We start from the raw sequence: 21,133 nt of genomic DNA, 5'->3' as shown, positions 1-21,133 counted from the left end.
AAATGTCATGACGTGTCCTTAACCTGCAGATAAAGAATAAACATTGCCTGGCTGCCGTGGCTTACAGCATTTTTGTAAGTATAATGGCATCACTTTCATACTTGCTTACCCTTGTATTCTGAGCTTGAGTACAATGGTTCTGTTTTGAAGTCGAATGGCATGAACTCATCATATGTTTCAAGCCTAAAAATAATAAAACATTAGTTGCAATGGCAGAACTTGAAGAAGATTTGTCAACCTAAAAGAGAAGAATTTGGAACCACAAAAATATGCTTACATCATTTTTATTTCTGAATTTATTTTATTCTTAATAGCAAGCAAGAACAAACAAGACTCCTGTTTCTCGGGTATTGCGTGTGTCAAAATTCTGCCAATTTTCTGCTCAATGTGTAGGTACCAGTTTGTAGTGCAACTTATGTTGTCTACCAGATTCAGAACAGTAGGAAGAGCATAGAACATGCTCACCAGAAATATACAGGGTAGCTACAGAGAACTGTTGATTACGCTGTTGCAGTGCTATCAAATTTAACCTCGACCTGTAGTGAGGACAAGTAGGAAGATCCACCATAGATCTCTTGCAGTCTTGCTGCAATTGAATTAGTGATTGTTGGTTTTCCAGATATTGGCAGGCTTTGCAGAGGATATGAAGCTTTGTTAACTTTCGAGTGTCAGTAGATGACGTTTCTCCAAGGCACACAGAATGCAATGCCACAGTGAGGTTGAGGAGAGGCTGCATGGAACAGGACATAATAATAGCAGATGGGGCCCTCTCCAGCCACACTGTGCTTCGAGACCAGTTCTGTTGTTCAGTGAAAAACAATGGCCTCATTTCACCAAGAAGTTATAGTGGTATTCACTTTCCATTGTCTAAGCTGTTGCAGAGAAGTCTGCAACATTTCACACTTCCTGTACTGGGCAGAATTGATTTCTTTCTCTCTTGGATTGGGCAGCAAGATAGGAAGAACATGTAAATATCCCAGGCCCGAGATGGGTGTTATTGACTATACTTACTAATGTACAAATATGTCACCATATCCAACCCTGAGGTTTGTTTTCTTGCAGGCATGCTCCGTAAATCCAAGAACCATAATAGAATTAATGAAATATTGCATCCGACAGGGAGGAGAGAAAGAAGTGTGAGAAAGACAACAATCCATACAACCACAAGGAAATAGTAATAATATTTCTCGAGGTTTCACAACCGATCATTGTTGTACGGCATGCCAAGGTTCGGCCTAAGAGTCTGGCTCGGATCCAGAAGCCTAGGATCTTGGGTCCCTGGAGTCAGGCGATTTGAGGGTCGGTGTCACGACAGGAGACCCACGTGTTGTCGGGGGAGTTGGGATATCTACAACTGCGTGCCCAGTTTTTCAGGCACATAGCTCGAAAAAAGCGACGTGGCAGACTTTTAACATCGTAAACCAGCGAGTTGTTTGTTATGTTTCCCCGCTTGCTGGGAAAATGGAGACATCTCTTTCCCCCTTATTAGGGAGAAAGAGAACCTGTGGTATGTTGAATACTGGATGACATGTGAAGTCTTTGGGGTAGCTGCCGTCTGTGTCTTTGCTGTTGCTTTGCTCTCGCTTGAGTGCTCGGTGACAGTGTCAATGCTTTTTTTTGCCAGTGAGAGGGTGGAGTGGGGATCATTGCTTGCTGCCGCTTACACATGGCAGGGGGCAGCTGGGGGGTGGGGGACTTTGGGGTTCTAACATTTAACTGTCATTCATTCTTTGGGGCACTCCTCTGTTCTCATGGATGGTTGTGAAGAAAAAAGCATCTCAGGATGTATATTGTATACATTTCTCTGACATTAAACTGCACCTTTGAACCTTTGCTAATAATAATAATAAATACCGTAGATTCCGGACTACAGAGCGCACCTGATTAAAAGCCGCTGGCTCTAATTTTAGAAATAAAATCAATTTTTTACTTGTACAGGCCGCACCGGATTTTCGGCCGCACCGGATTTTAGGCCGCACCGGATTTTCGGCCGCAGGTGTCCCACGTTGTAATATGAGATATTTACACAGAAAGATATTACACGTGAGGATTTTTTAACTTTTAATTAAATCCATATGGTAACATAAACAAATACATATTGCAAATGCTTTTTTTTGAACCGTGCCTGTAACGCGGCTACTTTTAAATATACGTTGCGTATACTTCTTTACTGAACAACATTCCAATATCTCCTAACGACTGGTAAAAAATATATATACTGCAGCCTACCAGGAAAAGTTATTGATCGCCTTTAACTTAAAAGCAGCGTTTTCGCTCCGCCGCTCGCCCCCCTCCTTCCCGTTTATCGCAAACCGGTATCCCACAAGACGCGGCGAAACCGGGTGTGACGTCATAGCATCCCGCAATGTAGTACAGAAAACAAATATAGTTAAAACAGTTCTAACTTTAACTAACAAATGAATTACTAAGCGAAAATATTATAAACTAAATAACTGCCATAAAGGCAGCACAATGCTTTTCTTCGAGTGTTTTCCATGTTGATGAGGGTGAGTACAAATGACTGATTTACAATAATTTAATTGTGAAAGTGCGCTTGATTTATCGTACAATTTCATTGGACCTCTGTGAACTACTCATCAATTTTATTGGTCTACTGTTACGAGGCAAAATGTTTTTGGCGGCATGAAAAAAAACCATGTATTAGCCACTCCGTATTAAAGGCCGCAGAGTTCAAAGCTGTTCAAAATGTGGGAAAAAAGTAGCGGCTTAAAATCCGGAATCTACGGTAAATAAGCAATAAACAGGAGATAAAGAGTCCTTGAAAGAAACTTCCATGAATTCACACTTGATGAATTCTCATTCATAACAGAAAACTGCTTTGCTGCTGTTATTTAAATAGTGGGGGATTGATACTTGCTGAAGTTCAAGTAATGAAGAATTCATACCCTACCATTATAACAACACCGGATACACGGCAAATACTAAATTACTAGGCTGACAATTTGTAGATATGAGTAGCAGTCCAAATGTGGATTTTTTTTTCCAGAACTTAAATCTAGCAGGTGTAAAAATGTAGCTGCAGTGATGGAGACCTGAAAACACCCAATAAACAATAAGAAAACAGGGAAATTTGTAAAACATGAAAAACTACAAATTCAAAAAGTGAAATGCCAGCAGTTCAAAAGTGTTCATTTTCCCTTGCTCAGTACTTAGTCAAACCACCTCTTGAAGCTACAGGTTTTACAGCCAATAGACTTTTGGTTAAGTCTCAATGAACTTTGCACAATGCGATAGAGCAAGATTTGCACTCTCCTCTTTTTCAAAACTGTTCAAGCTGTGCCACGTTAGTTGGACAGCAGTCTTGAGGTATTGCCAGAGATGTTTGATTGGGTTAAGGTCAGGACTCTAGGCCACTCAAGAACATTAGTTTTCATTTGAAGCCACTCCATGGTTGCTCTGGCAGTGCTCTTTGGGTTGTTGTCCTGCTGAAAGACAAGCTTCCTACCTAGTTTAAGCTTTCTGGAAGAGGCTAGCAGGTCTTTATTCAGGATCTCTCTGTGTTTAGCAGCATTCATCTTCCCATCATTCCTGACCACCCTCATACTATCCCACCGTACTTTACAGCAGAGATGGTGTTACCTGTTTGACACACAGTATTAGATTTACACCACACATACTGCTTAGTGTTGAGGCCAAAAAGTTCCATTTTAGACTCATCCAACAACAAGACCTTCTTCCACATCTTTATAGTATTTTTTAAGTGATGCTCTGCAAACGCGTTATGGGCAAGGATATGCTTTTTTTTTTGAACCAGGGTTTCTTCCTCCACTCTTCCATAAATACCCTTTTTGTGCACGGCCTTAGAGATTGTGGAGCCATGAACTTCATCTCCAGTTACAGCTGCTGACTTCTGCAGCTCCCTCAGAGTGAATGTTGGCATCACAGTAGCCTCTCTTACAAGTGCCACTCCTCTCTGGTCACTAAGTTTAGAGTAGCGGCCTGACCTAGAAAGTGTGGTTGTGGTTTTATATTTTTTCCACTTATTCACTATAGACCACACTGAGCTCTGAGGTACCTTTCCTCTGATCTGTGCTTCTCTGTTATCATTTCCCTGACTTGTCTTGAATGCTCTTTTGCCTTCATTTTCATTTGACCTTACAGACAGAGTGGGTATTTATTTTTATGAATTCTTTGAAAACAACTGATCATCCTATTTTCTTTTTCAACAAATTGGGTGAGTTGGCAAGGTAATATTCCAAGGTTGTCAAGCCGAGGAGTGGTAGTGGGGACAAGCTCCTACTACCTAAAAGTGCTCCTCATGGCACGCGCTTCAAATAGCCTCTGACAACCAAGTCCAACTCCTGGCCTTCTCGTGTGGCTTAACCTCTAAGCCCGGCGGAAATGTTTCTTCTGACAGGAGAAGGGGTGAAGGCAGGTCCTGGCACCTTAAAACCAGTGCTTCGGGCAGATGGAGCTCGTCAGCCTGGGAAGGCAGTCAGTCTAAGAGAGGGAAAACTCTGATTTCAAACCTCCACTACCTTGTGGCCATACCCACTCATGGGAAAGGCTTCGGGAGTAAACCCTGAGGACAAATCTGGAGCTGGAGTCCCTAAGGCAGTCCGATGTTGTCTTCCACCTCGCTCTGGCAACTCCTGCGACGTCACTGGTGCCAAGCTGTATCGGCCCTTGCCTTTCCCTTGGACAACATCGGTGGCGTGGAGAAGGGAGACTTGCTGCTTGGGCAACAGCTGGTCTTCCATACAACCTTGCCCAGGCCTGCACCCTGGAGAGGCTGAAGCAAAACTTTCCAGGCGCGGATCCATGGTCTTGCGAGACTAATGGATGCTATCCATTGCACCTGAGGAAAGTTAGCATAGTAATTACAAAGGGGATGAATACTTCAGTTTTGGTTTTTAATTTTTAGTAAATTGTTGACAGGCTTTGGAATTTTTCTTTTGATTTGACATGATGCACAATGTTTTGTAGATTAGCTCAAAAAATTCTATGTCAATATATGTTAAATTTAGAAAAGGAGACAGTAAAATGTGAAAAAAGTTGTGGGGACTGAATACTTTCTCAAGGCGCAGTATATTTCCAGCACCTTGAGAGTGCCATGTATGGACAATGAGGTGTTCTGCATCTGCATGGAGTTCTTCTCTTGGAGTGTGCACATATTCTGAGCACCAGGATGGTCATAAGCCAACAGTGGGTGAGCAGTGCTCTCAGTTAGTCTGCCGATAGTGGCTAAGTAATAGCAGTGTATACAACCTGTGAGATGTTAACACGCTGGGACGAGTGGTCACATGTAAGGATTTGTTGGGACAGTTGGGAACTAGGCACAGTTCCTCAACATTAGAGATTGAAGGTAGTTGAGCAATAGCAATGAGGTAGTGGAGGTTGGTGGAATACAGCACTTGATGATGCACATATTGACCTCGAGCACGTGTATAAATTAATTTGTTACAGTTCAGCCTCCATGTTATTGCAGCTACAAATTTGATACACATATCGACATCTCCTACTGCCAAGTTGGGGATACATCAGGAGGGGTCTGCAGACCTCTCCCTCTTCTCCAGCATTGCATCAGAAATCTAGTAACGCACACAAAATCCCGGAGGAGCTCAGCAGGCCAGGCAACATCTATGGAAAAGAGCAAACAGTTGACGTTTCGGTCCGAGCCCCTTCATCAGGGCTCCAGGAAACGTCTTGGCCCAAAATGTTGACTCTTTTCCATAGATGCTGCCTGGCCTGTTGAGTTCCTCCAGCATTTTGTCTGTGTTGCTTTGGCTTTCAAGCATCTGCAGATTTTCTCATATCAAAAACCTAGTGCCTGATTTATTTTGAGATCTTTGTTTTCAGCCATGTATGTCAGTTAGCCAACAATTGAAATGATTTCCCTTATTAATTCCAGCTATGAACCACCCTACCTCAGAAGTGCAGCCTTTCCTTAAGCAGCACAAGCAAGCTTAAATTTTCCCTAACCAACTGTAAAATTTGGGGCAGGATTCATTAAAGCAACCGTGAGTACAGTTACCACTGCTGAGGTCAATACTCTGAGTAGGAAGCTTGAATCTGACACATGGCCTGCAGCACTAGGTCAGCTGAGGTCAGGTTAATGAATTTTTAGGATCTAACCACTTTGTTTTGCAAGCATATTTAAGTTAGCTTCAATAAAATTTTACCCAACCACACATGAAGTAACTACTAATCCCATGGTCAACATGAAAGAGCTTTTGCAGCATCTGGCTTTATAAACAGCCAATTGCCCCCAAGATTCCGAATGGGGTCTGATTAAGATACTGTATAACCGTAGTGAGAATTATTCACTCTTACGCTCAACATATGTCACACATTTACACTAGTGACATATCCTTTAATGATTTCTGTATCTTGATGTACAAATTTCTTTGTCCAATCAATGCATCAGTTTTCCCCACTTATACCACCACTGAACCATGATAGTAGGTATCCGTTGGTCTCGTGAGACCATGAATTTGCGCCTTGGAAGGTTTCCAGGGCTCAGGCCTGAGCAGGGTTGTATGGGAGACCGGCAGTTGCCCAAGCTGCAGGCCTTCCCCTCTCCACGCCACCGATGTTGTCCAAGGGAAGGGCACTAGGACCCATGCAGCTTGGCACCGGTGACGTCGCAGAGCAATGTGTTGTTAAGTGCCTTGCTCAAGGACACAAACACGCTGCCTCAGCTGAGGCTCGAACCAGTGACCTTCAGGTTACTAGTCTGATGCCTTATCCACTAGGCCATGTGCCAACACTGAACCATGATAGAACTTGGTAATACAGCCATTATTCCTGTGCCTCTTCTCTACAAGACAACATGGTACTAATTAAACTGCCAGACACTTTTTATCTTTACATGGTTTTTTCTACTTCAAGCCTTCATCTGTCTAATTTTCTCTCATTCTTTGGTTTCAGAGAACTGCAGCTGCCATTAGTTCTTCCATTTGTTTAACCTATCCGTGTTGCCTTCCCTTTTCTATTCATTATGTATATCAAATATGTTCATTCATTATGTGCTGTGTCACATGACGTGGGCGATCATGCTCTTTCTACGACCATGATTGGTCTTGTCAAATGTTTCTACTGAAGTGGTTTGCCATTGCTTTCTTCTGGGCATTGTCTTTACAAGACGGGTGACCCCAGCCTTTATCAATACTCTTCAGAGATTGTCTGCCTGGCATCCATGGTCATGTAACTAGGACTTGTGATATGCATCAGTTGCTCATAATCCACAAATGTAAGCATACTCCTCTCCATTTCTATGTCTAGATGATTCATATATAGTATAGAATGTTGGGTCTCAGCAGCGGGTGGGGAGAGTAGTGGTGGTGTAACTTTCACCATTGCTAGGTGAGCAAAGGATAAAATTTTTATTTCAGCTCTTTGATTCTTACCTCCCAAACCTTCCTGTTGACAGTTCTCTGAGCTTAATAACTTCCCTCTTGGAACCTTACAACGTGCATAATGTAATGCCATGCTGATGACACAGATCAGTAAGCAGAAACTGTTATGTACTTCGACCACAAGACACAGGAGCAGAATTAGGCCATCTGGCCCATCGAATCTGCTCCACCACTCCATCATGCCTGATCCTTGTTTTCTATCTCCTCCTCAATCCCAGTTCCCAGCCTTCTCCCTGTAACCTTTGATGCCGTGTCCAATCAAGAACCTATCAATCTCTGCCTTAAATACACCCAACAACCTGGCCTCCACAGCTGCTCGTGGCAACAGGTTCTTGTAAGTCTGATGTGATTTATTTTTCAGAAGAACACTTCTTCATCTGCTAATACACTTCCAAGATCTTTCTTATACCACACCATAGTAGCATAGTGGTTTGCGTGGTGCTATTACAGCTTGGAGTGCAGGGTTTGGAGTTCAAATCTAGCATCATCTGTAAGAAATCTGTACATCCTCCCGGTGGAAGGTGGGGGTTTTCTCCGGTTTCCTCCCACTGTTCAAAAACACACCAGATAGGTTAGCTGGTCATTGCTAATTATCCCGTGATTAGATTAGTGTCAAATTGGCATTGTTGGTGGTTGCTAGGGTGGCATAGCGTGAAGGGCCGGAAGGGCATATTCCACACTGTATTGCCAAATAAATAAATAAATAAATACTATTTCACAGATGACACACACGAGAAAGTCTGCAGATTGTGAAAATGCTATTCCCTTTCAACACACACAAAATGTTGGAGGAACTCAGCAGGCCAGGCAGCTTCTGTGGAAAAGAGTACAGACAACGCTTTGGGCCAAAACCCTTCAGCAGGACTGGAGAAAACAAGCTGAGGAGACTTCCCAGGATGCAGCTTCCCATTCCAGGACATCAGAGATGCCCTCTGTTTTTGAAGACTGGGGTTTCCCTCCCTCTACGATTGATGCTGCCATCACTCACATTTCTATTTCCTGTGCACCTGTGCTCACTCCATCTTTCTGCTGCCTTAATAGAGTCTCTCCTATCCATAAGTCTCCACATCCAACACATTATCCTCCACAAATTCCGCCATCTCCAAAGGGATCCCACTACTAAATGTACCTTTACCTCCCTCTTCCCCACCCCACCCCCCGCTTTCAGCAGGGATCACTCCCTCCATGATTCCCCTGTTCTTTTGTCCCTCCCCACTAATTACCCTCCAGGCACCTATCCATGCAAGTGTCCCAAGTGCTACACCTGCCCACACTCCTCTTCCCTCTCCTCCATTCATGGCCCCAAATAGTCCTTCCAGGCTGAGGCAACACTTCACCTGTGAACCTGCTGGGGTTGTCTATTGTGTTCAGTGCTTCTGATACGGCCTCCTCTATGCTGGAGAGACACGTCGTAAGTTAGGGAACTGCTTTGTCGAGCATCTCTGCACCAGTCACCACAAACAGGACTTCCTGGTGGCTAAACATTTCAATTCAGATTCCCATTCCTATTCTGACATGTTGCTCCATGACGTCTTGTGCCAGGATGAGGCCACCCTCAAGGTGGTGGAGCAACACCTTATATTCTGTCTCGGTAGCCTCCAACCTGATGGCATGAATATCAATTTCTCCTTCTGGTAAACAAATTCCCCTTCTCTATTCCCCACTCTGACCTTTTACCTCTTCTCACCTGTCTATTGCTAACCCCTCCTCTTTCCCTTTCTCATATGGTCCACTCTCCTCCCCTATCTGATTCTTTCTTCTCCAACCCTTTACCTTTCCCACCCACCTGGCTTCACCTATCACCTTCCAGCTAGCCTCTTTCCCCTCCTCTCACCTTTTTATTCTGAAATCTTCTGCCTTCCTTTTCAGTCTTGATGAACGGTCTTGGCCCAAAACATTGACTGTTTTCTCTTTTCCATAGATGCTGCCTGACCTTTTGAGTTCCTCCAGCATTTCACATGTGTTACTCTGGATTTCCAGCATCCACAGAATCTCTTGTGTCTGTAACATATTCTATCAGTTTTCATACATGTTGCACTTACTGTAGAAAATTTACTATTTCCTACTGAACGTTTCTAACTGGAAGACATGAATTAACTAGTGGTTGTGAAGGAACTGGCAGTATTCAATTGCTACTCACTTGCTGCCTGACACAACTCAGTGGGTGTCAGGATAGAGAAATGTCTCTAAAAAGTGAGGTGTAATGCACTTCTTCCCTCTGCTAGCCTGCAGGTCACCTTTAGGCAAAGTGTAGCAGCTGCTTAGCCTCTCCCTGATCAGTGTCATGGGAGAAGGCGATGGATGGTCATATGAGCAGCTAGTGCATATCATAAGTCCTGGTTATGCGACCACTGATGCCAGGCATACAATCTCTGAAGAGTATTGATAATGGCTGGGGTCACCCATCTTGTAAAGACACTGCCCAGAAGAAGGCAATGGCAAACCACTCCTACAGAAAAATTTGCCAAGAACAATCATGGTCAAGACTATGATCGCCCATGTCATATGACATGGCACATAATGACTGAACAATTATCTTGCCAACAAGTGATGAAAAACTAAGTGGGAAGTATATGCCTAGACAAACTAGGAGTATATATTACTTGTTGGTCCTGATTGTAACTGTCAGGTTTAAATTGGCTGAAATGTTGAATTCCTACTGTGCTCATTTCTACCATTGATTGGGCAACCTATTTAGATATTCTTAAAACTGAAGACTTTGTCAAAATCCAGCAAAGTTAATTTTGGAATATCCTGAGATTCCACCAAAAATCCTTAGCCCACTTCTCATCTGCTCACATCCACACTGCAGGGGTTGGCCCAATTCCCATGCTCTCAGTGTCCAGACTCCAACTAATGAAAGCTGCACTTCAGACAGGTTCAGGATTCATGGTGGATTGACAAAGCAGGCTTCTCTGTTGTCACTGCACCTACGATGGTCACAACATCAACATCAGCATTTTGTCTTGTGAGTAACAAGAGACTGCAGAAACCACAAACTGAAGCAACAAAAAGAAGCTTTTCCTCCATAGACGCTGACTGATCTGCCAAGTTCCTCCAGCGCCTCATAGGTATTGTCTTTGATTCATAATTCCCTGGCATGTGGTTACTCAATGCCATTCATTTTTAAAATAGACTGAAAATACTCCAGCAAAACATACAAAGACTATTCCATTACAGTTTTATCAGGGGTTGTGTAGAATTGGATCCACGGAGAGATCTTTATTCACAACCTCAAAAAATTTGCATGCATGGATCTGATTACAAGAGCTTACTTTAAGGACAAAAATGTTTTCCAAGAGAACAGAATGCAAAGAAATCCTGGGCACACCCTCTTCAAATTTCTAATTTTAACTTATTATAATTAACTTCTGTTGCATCAAATGCTTAATATAATGGTGTCCCTTGTTTGATGCCGTTTTCATCCAGAACCTCTGATAATTGGGAATCAGGCCACATTTACAATAAAACAGATGCTTTAAATGTCAGAGAGTTGTGCATCCAGCTTAATCACCTAACAGGTGCGAGTTTAACATTTTGTTGCTAAGTACCCTATACCCAAGAGCCAATTTTACAAATGTACAGTCTCCCCAGGGAGGGCTTGCCCGCTGGGATCGCATTGGAGAAAAATTAATGGATGGAAAATTGTGCCACCAATGATTTGTAAACTTGGAATAAAAAGACACTAGCCAACATTGTAAATTTCAAAAAATCAATCCCCTAAAACAAACATCAAAACCTTCAGGAATTGTGTGAGCTTTTCCACCCAATCAGTGTTACATTCCTGAACATGCAATTATTCTTGCAGGCGATGGATTATGTATGGACAGGGTACGCTAGAAAATAAGTTGACGTACAACAACTCTGCAAAGCTTCAGCTTTACTATTTAAAAGGAGTTACATGCTGAACAAATAAAGCAGCAGAATCTTGTGTTATTCAGACAGATATTCTACTTAGTAATAATAAGTAGAACTAACAACGTGCAGCACACGGCCTATAGCATTTCATGGATCATTGCCCCTATATTAGTAACTGCATGCAGTGAACAGCCGCATGGTTACAATAACAACTTTATTCATTAACATACCATATGGGAATCAAGTCTAGAATGGACTGCTCCTCATTGTAAATGGCCAGTTGTAGTACAACGAGAATGTTACAATTAGGTACACAATATGTCAGAGATATTTTTCTTTTTCCTTATATTGCCTGCTGATTTTTGCATAATTGAAGGTCGTGCTATTATTAATAAAATTAGAAAGGCCCTTATTGCTGCCACACCGTATGACTGTGGGTGCACCAGTGTGTGTAATTACTATGTCTGGCATTGTAGTCGATGACAGGTGTCATATCTTACCTTCAGGGCTGAAATATGAAGTGTAAAGTGAATTGAAACAAGGGAGGCAATTATAATTCAGACAGATATAATTTTAGAGTTTTTTTGACTCAAGATACTCTGAACTTCAGGCTTTGCAGACCTGGCTTGCCTTTTTCTATATGTGTATCTAAGAACTGAAGAATATTTGACACCAGTGTCCACACATGTTGCTTTTTAACCTCAATTTGTGTTTCAATGCGATCTGGTACCGCACTTTAATTCTCAGAGCTGGCTTGGAAGAAATGGATATGAAGAATAAACTGTCGACGTTTCTCCCTATAGATGCTGCCTGGCCTGCTGTGTTCTACCAGCATTTTGTGTGTGTTGTTGTTTGAATTTCCAGCATCTGCAGATTTCCTCGTGTTTGCTCTGAAGAATAAACTAGTCATTTAGTGACTACTTCATTTTATAACTTCAGAAGTATAAAGAAGAATGTTGGAGTCAAAATTTGTCATTGATTGTTTGCACCAGACAAACAACTTAGAAGCAGGGACATGTTCTGAAGTTTGGCTTCACTGAGGTCAACGAAAGCTAAACAGTGCAGGAATCATTCTATAAATCAGAATCAGGTTTATTATCACCAGCGTGTGACGTGAAATTTGTTAACTTAGCCACAGCAGTTCAATGCAATACATAATCTAGCAGAGAGAAAATTTTTAAAATAAAACAATAATAATAAATAAACAAGTAAATCAATTACATATATTGAATAAATTAAAAATTGTGCAATAACAGAAATACTGTATATTTTTTAAAAAGTGAGTTAGTGTCCAAAGCTTTAAGGTCCATTTAGGAATCGGACAGCAGTGGGGAAAAGCTGTTCCTGAATCGCTGAGTGTGTGCCTTCAGGCTTCTGTAACTCCTATCTGGGTGCTGGAGGTTTTTAATAATGGACACTGCTCCTTAAAGGTGTCCTGGGTACTTTGTAAGCTAGTGCCCAAGATGGAGCTGACTAGATTTACAACCTTCTGCAACTTCTTTTGGTCCTGTGCAGTAGCCCCTCCATACCAGATAGTGACACAGCCTGTCAGAATGCTCTCCATGGCACATCTACAGAAGTTTTTAAGTGTATTTGTTGACATGCCAAGTCTCTTCAAACTCCTAATAAAGTATAGACACTGTCTTGCCTTCTTTATAACTACATTGGTATGTTGGGACCAGGTTAGATCCTCAGAGATCTTGACACCCAGGAACTTGAAGCTGCTCACTCTCTCCACTTCTGATCCCTCTACGAGGATTGGTATGTGCTCCTTCATCTTACCCTTCCTGAAGTCCACAATCTTTTGTCTTACTGACGTTGAGTGCCAGGTTGTTGCTGTGGCACCACTCCACTAGTTGGCATATCTCACTCCTGTACGCCCTCTCATCTCCAGCTGAGATTCTACCGATGGTTGTATCATCAGTAAATTTATAGATGGTATTTGAGCTCTGCCTAGCCACACAGTCATGTGTATAGAGGGAGTAGAGCAGTGAGCTAAGCACACACCCCTGAGGTGTGCCAGTGTTGATTGTCAGCAAGGAGGATATGTTATAACCAATCTGCACAGACTGTGGTCTTCCGGTTTGGAAGTTGATGCACCATCAATAACTCACTCTGAGATGTAAAAGCGAGGTATCGGCTTTTATTGACTGGAAGAAGGAACAAGCAGTGAGTGACCACCATACTACATCCTGGAGACTGAGAGGCTGGGCTCAGACCTCCATCACCTTTATACAGGGGTCTGTGGGAGGAGCCACAGGAGCAGTCAGCAGGGGGCGTGTCCAGACAGGTATATGTAATGCACCACATTCACCCGCCCTTTGTTTTAAAGAGAGTCCCCATGGGGTGAAGTTCCTGACAAGTATATTAACAGGTTAAGTCTATCAGGTGGTCGAATCTGTCGCTGCGATCTACGTAGCACCGGCTGTGATTGCACAGGTGCCGGTGGTGGTGATTGCACAGGTGCCGGTGGTGATTGCACAGGAGCCGGTGGTGGTGATTGCACAGGTGCCGGTGGTGATTGCACAGGTGCCGGTGGTGGTGATTACACTGGTGCCAGTGGTGATTGCACCAGAGATGGTGGTTGTGCTGGTTCCGGCCTAACTGGAGGTGTCAGCCCACTAGGCGTCAGTGATCCCTCATGCGCGTACGAGACGCCTGGAATATACGCGTACGAGACTCCCGGTATATGAGTGTCGTGAGGGGTCAGTGTAGGGCTTGGTGTGCGCGGTGTCACCTCGGTGGGTACAGGGTTCATTGTTACCATGGAGTGTTGGGGGTAGTGGTCTGCTGCTCCTGCGGGCGCCAGGTCGCGGACGGAGACCGTGTCCTCCCGCCCATCAGGTAAGACCACGTAGGCATACTGGGGGTTCGCATGTAGTAGGTGAACCCTCTTGACCAGCGGGGAGTATTTATTGCTCCTCACATGTTTCCGGAGCAGCACTGGCCCTGGGGACGTCAGCCAAGCCGGTAGGGTGGTCTCAGTGGCAGACTTCCTGGGAAAAGAGAATAGGCGCTTGTGAGGGGTGGCATTGGTGGACATGCATAACAGGGAGTGGATAGAGTGGAGTGCCTCGGGGAGGACCTCCTGCCATCGAGAGACCAGCAACCCTTTTGACTTAAGGGCTAAAAGTGTGGCCTTCCACACTGTGGCATTCTCCCTCTCCACCTGTCCATTTCCCCGGGGATTATAGCTCGTGGTCCGACTAGTAACAATGCCCCGAGCTAGCAGGTACCGGCACAGCTCATCACTCATAAAGGAGGACCCTCTATCACTGTGGATATAGCAGGGATATCCAAACAGAGTGAAGAGCTGGTGCAGGGCTTTTATGACGGACGTGGTAGTGGTGTCGGGGCAGGGAATGGCAAAGGGGAACCGCGAGTACTCGTCGATAATATTGAGAAAATAGACATTGCGGTCGGTGGAGGGAAGGGGGCCCTTAAAGTCAACACTCAGTCGCTCAAAAGGGCGGGTGGCCTTGACAAGTTGCGCCATTTCAGGACGGTAGAAGTGCGGTTTGCACTCAGCGCAGATTTGGCAGTCCCTTGTCATCGTCCTGATGTCCTCCAGGGAGTACGGCAGGTTCCGGGCTTTCACGAAATGGTAAAATCGGGTGACCCCCGGATGGCAAAGATGTGCATGAAGGGCGTATAGCTGGTCGAGCTGTGCACTAGCACACGTTCCCCGGGATAGGGCATCAGGGGGCTCATTGAGTCTGCCAGGCCGGTACAGGATATCATAGTTGTAGGTGGAGAGTTCTATTCTCCACCGCAAAATTTTATCATTTTTGATTTTGCCCCGCTGTTGGTTGCTGAACATGAACTCAACCGAGCGCTGGTCGGTCAGCAAGGTGAACCTTTTGCCGGCGAGATAGTGCCTCCAGTGCCTAATAGCTTCCACTATGGCCTGGGCTTCTTTCTCCACCGCGGAGTGCCGAATTTCAGAGCCTTGAAGGGTACGAGAAAAGAATGCTACTGGCCTGCCTTCCTGATTGAGGGTAGCGGCAAGCGCGAAATCGGAGGCGTCACTCTCTACTTGGAAGGGAATGGTCTCGTCCACCGCATGCATCGTTGCTTTGGCAATGTGCCCTTTAATGCAGCTGAAGGCCACGCAGGCCTCGGCAGAGAGGGGAAAAATGGTAGGCTTGACCAGGGGGCGGGCCTTGTCTGCGTAATGGGAGACCCATTGGGCGTAATAGGAAAGAAAACCCAGGCACCATCTGAGGGCTTTGAGAGTGGTGGGAAGAGGGAGTTCTAACAGGGGGCGCATACGGTCGGGATCAGGGCCAATGACCCCGTTTTCCACGACATACCCAAGGATAGCGAGTCGGGTGGTTCTGAACACACACTTGTCCCTGTTATAAGTAAGGTTCAGAGCTTCGGCCACTTGGAAAAATCATTGGAGGTTGGCATCGTGATCCGACCAGTCGTGACCACAGATGGTGATGTTATCTAGATAGGGAAATGTGGCCTTCAGTTGGTACTGGTCCACCATCCGGTCCATTTCCCTCTGGAAGACCGAGACAGCATTTGTGACACCAAATGGGATGCGCAGGAAGTGATAGAGCCTGCCGCCCGCCTCGAAGGCGGTGTAGGGGCGGTCCTCTGGGCAGATGGGGAGCTGGTGATAAGCGGATTTCAGATCTATTGTCGAGTACACCTTGTACTGAGCTATCTGGTTGACCATATCCGCGATGCGGGGTAGGGGGTACGCGTCAAGCTGCGTGAACCTATTGATGGTTTGACTATAATCCACTACCATCCTATTTTTCTGCCCAGTCCGAACAACAACCACCTGGGACCGCCATGGGCTTGTGCTTGGCTCGATGATCCCCTCCCCGAGCAGCCGCTGCACCTCTGACTGAATGAAGGCCCTGTCCCCCGCGCTGTACCTCCTGCTTTTAGTCGCCACCGGTTTACAGTCGGGGGTCAGGTTGGTGAACAGCGGTGGGGGAGGGATCTTGAGGGTGGAGAGGCTGCAAGTGGTGTCGGTAGCGCAGCTGTCGGCATGGTGCTGGGCGGGACGTGTGGTTCGGTGTGTGTGTGTGCAGTAACTGGGTATATGGCGAAGTCCCACCAAACTGAGGATTCCTGACGGTGAGTGGTGGGAGGGGCCCTTCATATGCTATAGTCACACTTTCGAGATGGCTCTGGAAGTCCAGCCCCAATAGCACAGGCGCGCACAGTTGAGGCATGACCAGTAGCGCAAAGTTCCGATATTCTGTGCCCTGCACCACCAATGTCGCTACACAACCCACCCGGATGTCTGTGGAATACGACCCAGAAGCCAAGGTGATCCTCTGACTTACCGGCCGTGTCATGAGTCCGCAGCGTTGCACTGTGTTCGGGTCAATAAAACTCTCAGTGCTGCCTGTGTCAAACAGGCAGCTAGTCCTGTGTCCCTCCACCAGGATGTCCATCATTGACCTTGCAAGCTGGTGTGGGGCGCTTTGGTCGAGGGTTACGGTGGCCAGAGTTGAGCCGGCTTGGTGCCCGGTAAACACCGGCGGGTCGGGGGCGGGGCATGCTGACGCCGACAAAGATGGCCGCCCACATCCGGGCATGCAAGATGGCGGCCCCCATGTCTCACACGCCGCACTGCCCGACCCCGCTCGTAGTTTAGACTTACAGACCTTGGCGAAATGGTCCTTCTTCCCGCAGCTGGAGCAAGACGCTTCTCGAGCCAGGCAGCGTTTTCGGGGGTGCATTTCGAGCCTGCAGAAATAACACAGCTCAGGCTTTCGCCTGGCCGCAGCCGTGGTCGGGTTCGGGAAGTTTGTGGAATCGCGACTGGCAGCGGCGTTGGCGAATTCGCTCGCGGGAACTGGCAGCGGCGGGGTCTGAGGTGTCCACGGAACCGGCGGGGAATCGCGCGGCTGGACAGCGTCAGTGTTGTGCAGAGCAGCCTCCAGCATGTCGGCCGTCTCGATCGCTGAGCGTAAGGTAAGATCGGCATTTTCCAGCAGCCATTGCCGTACGTACACTGACCTCATTCCTGTCACAAAGGCGTCTCGTACTAGCAGCTCCGCATGCTGTTCCGCCGTGAGTGTTTTGCAATCACAAGTTCGGACGAGTGTCTGTAGGGCTTGGAGAAATTGGGCGCTCGATTCTCCAGGCCGCTGTCGTCGGGTAGCTAAACGATGTCTTGCGTAGACGGTGTTCAACGGCCGCAGGTACTGTCTTTTGAGGGCGTCCAGTGCCCCTTCATAGGTCGGCAGGCCCCTGATAAGTGAGTAAACTTTCGGGGTGACCCTCGAGAGGAGAATTCGGTGCATAACAGCGGGGTCAGTTGCACTAACCTCCTCCAAGTATGATTGGAAGCATGCAAGCCAGAGTTCAAAGGCAAGAGGTGCTTTAGGGTCCTGGGGGTCCAAATCCAATCTTTCCGGACGTAAAACGCTTTCCATGTTTTAAAACTTCCAGTCAATAAAATTGATGCACCATCAATAACTCACTCTGAGACATAAAAGCGAGGTATCGGCTTTTATTGACTGGAAGAAGGAACAAGCAGTGAGTGACCACCATACTACATCCTGCAGACTGAGAGGCCGGGCTCAGACCTCCATCACCTTTATACAGGGGTCTGTGGGAGGAGCCACAGGAGCAGTCATCAGGGGCCGTGTCCAGACAGGTATATGCAGTTCACCACAGAAGTCGAGGATCCAATTACAGAAGAAGGTACAGAGGCCCAGGTTCTGCAACTTCTCAATCTGGATTGTGCAAACAGACCTAATTATCCATCATTAAGGACCCTCATCACTCAGGACACATCCTCTTCTCATTGCCACCATCGGGGGGAGGGTATGGAGCAATGTACAACTCGCTCGAAAAATACCTCGTGGAACATTAGTAACTATGCAGTTCCACATAGTTACAGTAACAACATACGATATGGGAACCAAGTCTAGAATGGTCTGCTCCTCATTTTAAATGGCCAGTTGTAGTTGAAACAAGAATGCTACAATTAGATATGTAACCCCCCTGGGTCATCTCAGGCTCGCTCAGCTCATTCTCGTCTAGGGGGAGCAGCCTTTGGCCCCGCCAAACTGGGTAATCAGCTGGTGTGGATGCTGTGTGATGTCCCCGCCTCGCCCAAAAACAGACAGTACACCATATGCGATTAAATGAGTACAATTTAAAAAGGTTACTACAACTAAGTGATTAATAATGATACAGTATATATGAAGGAAAAACAATAAAGAAAAGGCGCCAAACTTATCAAAGTCCAAACCACTTCGTGCACAACCGTTGGAGCTCAATTACTGAAGTCTTCTGGCCACCATTCGACCCCCTCCGAACTCCTCGACTCGCAGCTTAGGATTGGAAGTATCATCATGTGTTAAAGGCAGGGCAAAAAAAGATCATAAACACAAGAAGACAAACATCCAACAAAAGCCCTTGATTTAAAAGCAAGTGGTGGACCAGAAATTGTAGCCAGCTGATAATCATGTTACATAGATTCTCCAGCTTTGTCTAGACAGGGGTTCCCAAAATGGGGTCCATGGACACCTTGCTTAGTGGCCTTGATCCATGCCATAAAAAAGGGTTGGGAGCACCTGGTCCAAACCATCTAGGGCTCAAATACTCGAGTCCACATTACTAAAAGCCAAGAACAGAGGAGCGATAACCAAGGATAGACCACTGGAAGTAGCTTTCAAAGACCTCCCCTGATGAAACTTTGCCTTTGACATCATATACGAGTCAAAATAAGTAGGTACAAGACTCTATCAAGCCCTTCAGTCCACTGAGTCAATGCTAAACAGGAAGTTACTTTAAAACACACACAAAATGCTGGTGGAACACAGCAGGCCAGGCAGCATCTATAAGGGAGAAGCACTGTCGACGTTTCGGGCTGAGACCCTTCGTCAGGACTAACTTTACTTTGTTACTTTGTTACATTGAAAGTTACTTTCCAGTTTTATAGCACTCTGGTTAGGCTCTATCTGGAGTATTACCCTTATTTTTTGTCTCCCCAATATAAGACCATAAGACATAGGAGCAGAATTAGACTGGTTTGAGATTGGTTGAGGGGTAGGTAGTGCTGAGGAAGCAATGTGATTGCAGCAGGACTCAGACAAATTGGAAGAATGGGCAAAAAATGACAGATGGAATACAGTGTAGGGAAATGTACGATGATGCATTTCAGTAAAAGGGACAATAGTGCAGACTATTATTTAAATAGGAAGAAGGTTCAAACATCTGAGGTGCAGAGGGACTTTGGAGCCCTCATGGAAAATGCTCAGAAGATTAAATTACAGATTAAGTCTGTAGTAAAGAAGGCAAATGCAATGCTGGCATTTATTTCAAGGGGAAGAGAATATAAAAGCAAGGAGAGAATGCTGAGTCTTTATAAGACACTGATCAGGCTGCACTTGGAGTATTGTAAACAGTTTTGGGCCTCTTATCTCAGAAATGGTGTGTTGACATTGGAGGGAGTCCAGAGGAGGTTGACAGGAATGATTCTGGAATGAAGGGATTAACATACAAGGAGTGTTTGGCAGCTTTGGGCCTGTTCTCACAGGAATTTAGAAGGAGTGTTTGGCAGCTTTGGGCCTGTTCTCACAGGAATTTAGAAGGAGTGTTTGACAGCTTTGGGCCTGTTCTCACAGGAATTTAGAAGGAGTGTTTGGCAGCTTTGGGCCTGTTCTCACAGGAATTTAGAAGAATGCGAGGGGTGCAGCTTTCATTGAAACCTAACGAATGTTGAAAGGACTAGATATGGTGCATGTGGAGAGAATGTTTCCTTTTGTGGGGTTACCCAGAACTAGAGGGCGCAGCCTCAAAACTGAGGGGCAACCCTTTAGAACAGAGGTAAGAGGAGGAATATTTTTAGCTATGGCTATGGGAGTAAACCCAGACAGCAAATCCAGAGTGGAGTCCCTAAGGCAGCTGGACATTATTGAACATCCTTCTGGCAGCTCCTGGTGCCAAATGTATGGCTTCATAAACTTTTGTTTGGACTACACTGGTGAGGCTGAGAGAGGGATCTCAGGATCTCCATACCTTCCACTCAGGCTTGTGATGATGACCATCATCACTCATTGTCCTTCGAGACAGACAGATGCGAATCACCACCACAGGGAGAACATGCAAACTCCCAGGATGATCCTTGGAATAGCATGAAGGATGCTATGGTCAGTATGCCCAGTTGGGCTGAATGGCCTTTTTCAAAGTTGTATTACTCTATGACTCTATACACCACTTTTGATGGGACTTTTCAAACCCAGGTTAATTAACACCTATTTGCTTCTACCACTACCTGCAAACTCCCTCCAAATTGTATGATATTCTGAATGGAGCAGATTTTCATTGAGTGTTGAGTCAATATCTTAAAACTCTCTTTATAATAGCATAATGGGTTCCTTAAGATTGCTGTAGCTGGGAGTGGTAATGGGGATAAACTCCTACTACCTATTGAATGCTCTCAATGGTGTGTGTTCTCAAATAGCCTCTCACAACCAAGTCCTGCTCCTGGCCTTCGTGTGTGGCTTAATTACTATTCTGGCAGAATCATTTTTACTGACAGGAGAAGGGGCAAAGGCAGGTTAAATGCGCCTTAAAACCAGTCACTTCTGGCAGATGAGGCTCAACAGTTGTGCTTAGCAGCTCATCTCGGAGAGGGGAAACTCTGATCTCATACTTCCACTGCCTTGTGGCTATACCCACTCATGGGGTAGGCTTCCAGGGGTAAGTCTAAAGCTGGAATACCTAAGTTAGTTCTACATTGAGCTCAATGCTAAGAGGCAACTCCTGTGACGCCACTGGTGCTATACTGTTTCAGCCTCTGCGGTTCCTTTGGATCCCTCAGATGTGTGGAGAGGGGAACTTGCTACATGGGCAACAGCTTGCGCTCCATATCGTACTGCCCTGGCTTGCATACCACCTTGCGTATCACA

The 21,133-nt window shown here is 45.6% G+C and overlaps 1 protein-coding gene across 3 annotated transcripts in view; it reads right to left on the bottom strand.

Moving 5' to 3' along the window:
• Positions 1–21,133, bottom strand: part of tmem244 (transmembrane protein 244) — a 95,564-nt gene that overhangs the window by 60,451 nt on the left and 13,980 nt on the right. For all 3 annotated transcript variants that reach the window (XM_073057315.1, XM_073057314.1, XM_073057317.1), the window contains one exon: positions 110–183. In XM_073057315.1, the coding sequence (XP_072913416.1) occupies positions 110–183 (74 nt within the window). The remainder of the gene's footprint in view (positions 1–109; positions 184–21,133) is intronic.

This window comes from Hemitrygon akajei, chromosome 9, assembly GCF_048418815.1.
Source record: "Hemitrygon akajei chromosome 9, sHemAka1.3, whole genome shotgun sequence".
NCBI lineage: Eukaryota > Metazoa > Chordata > Chondrichthyes > Myliobatiformes > Dasyatidae > Hemitrygon > Hemitrygon akajei.
The sequence above is the reverse complement of the archived record's forward strand: the minus strand, read 5'-3'. Positions and strand labels throughout refer to the sequence as shown.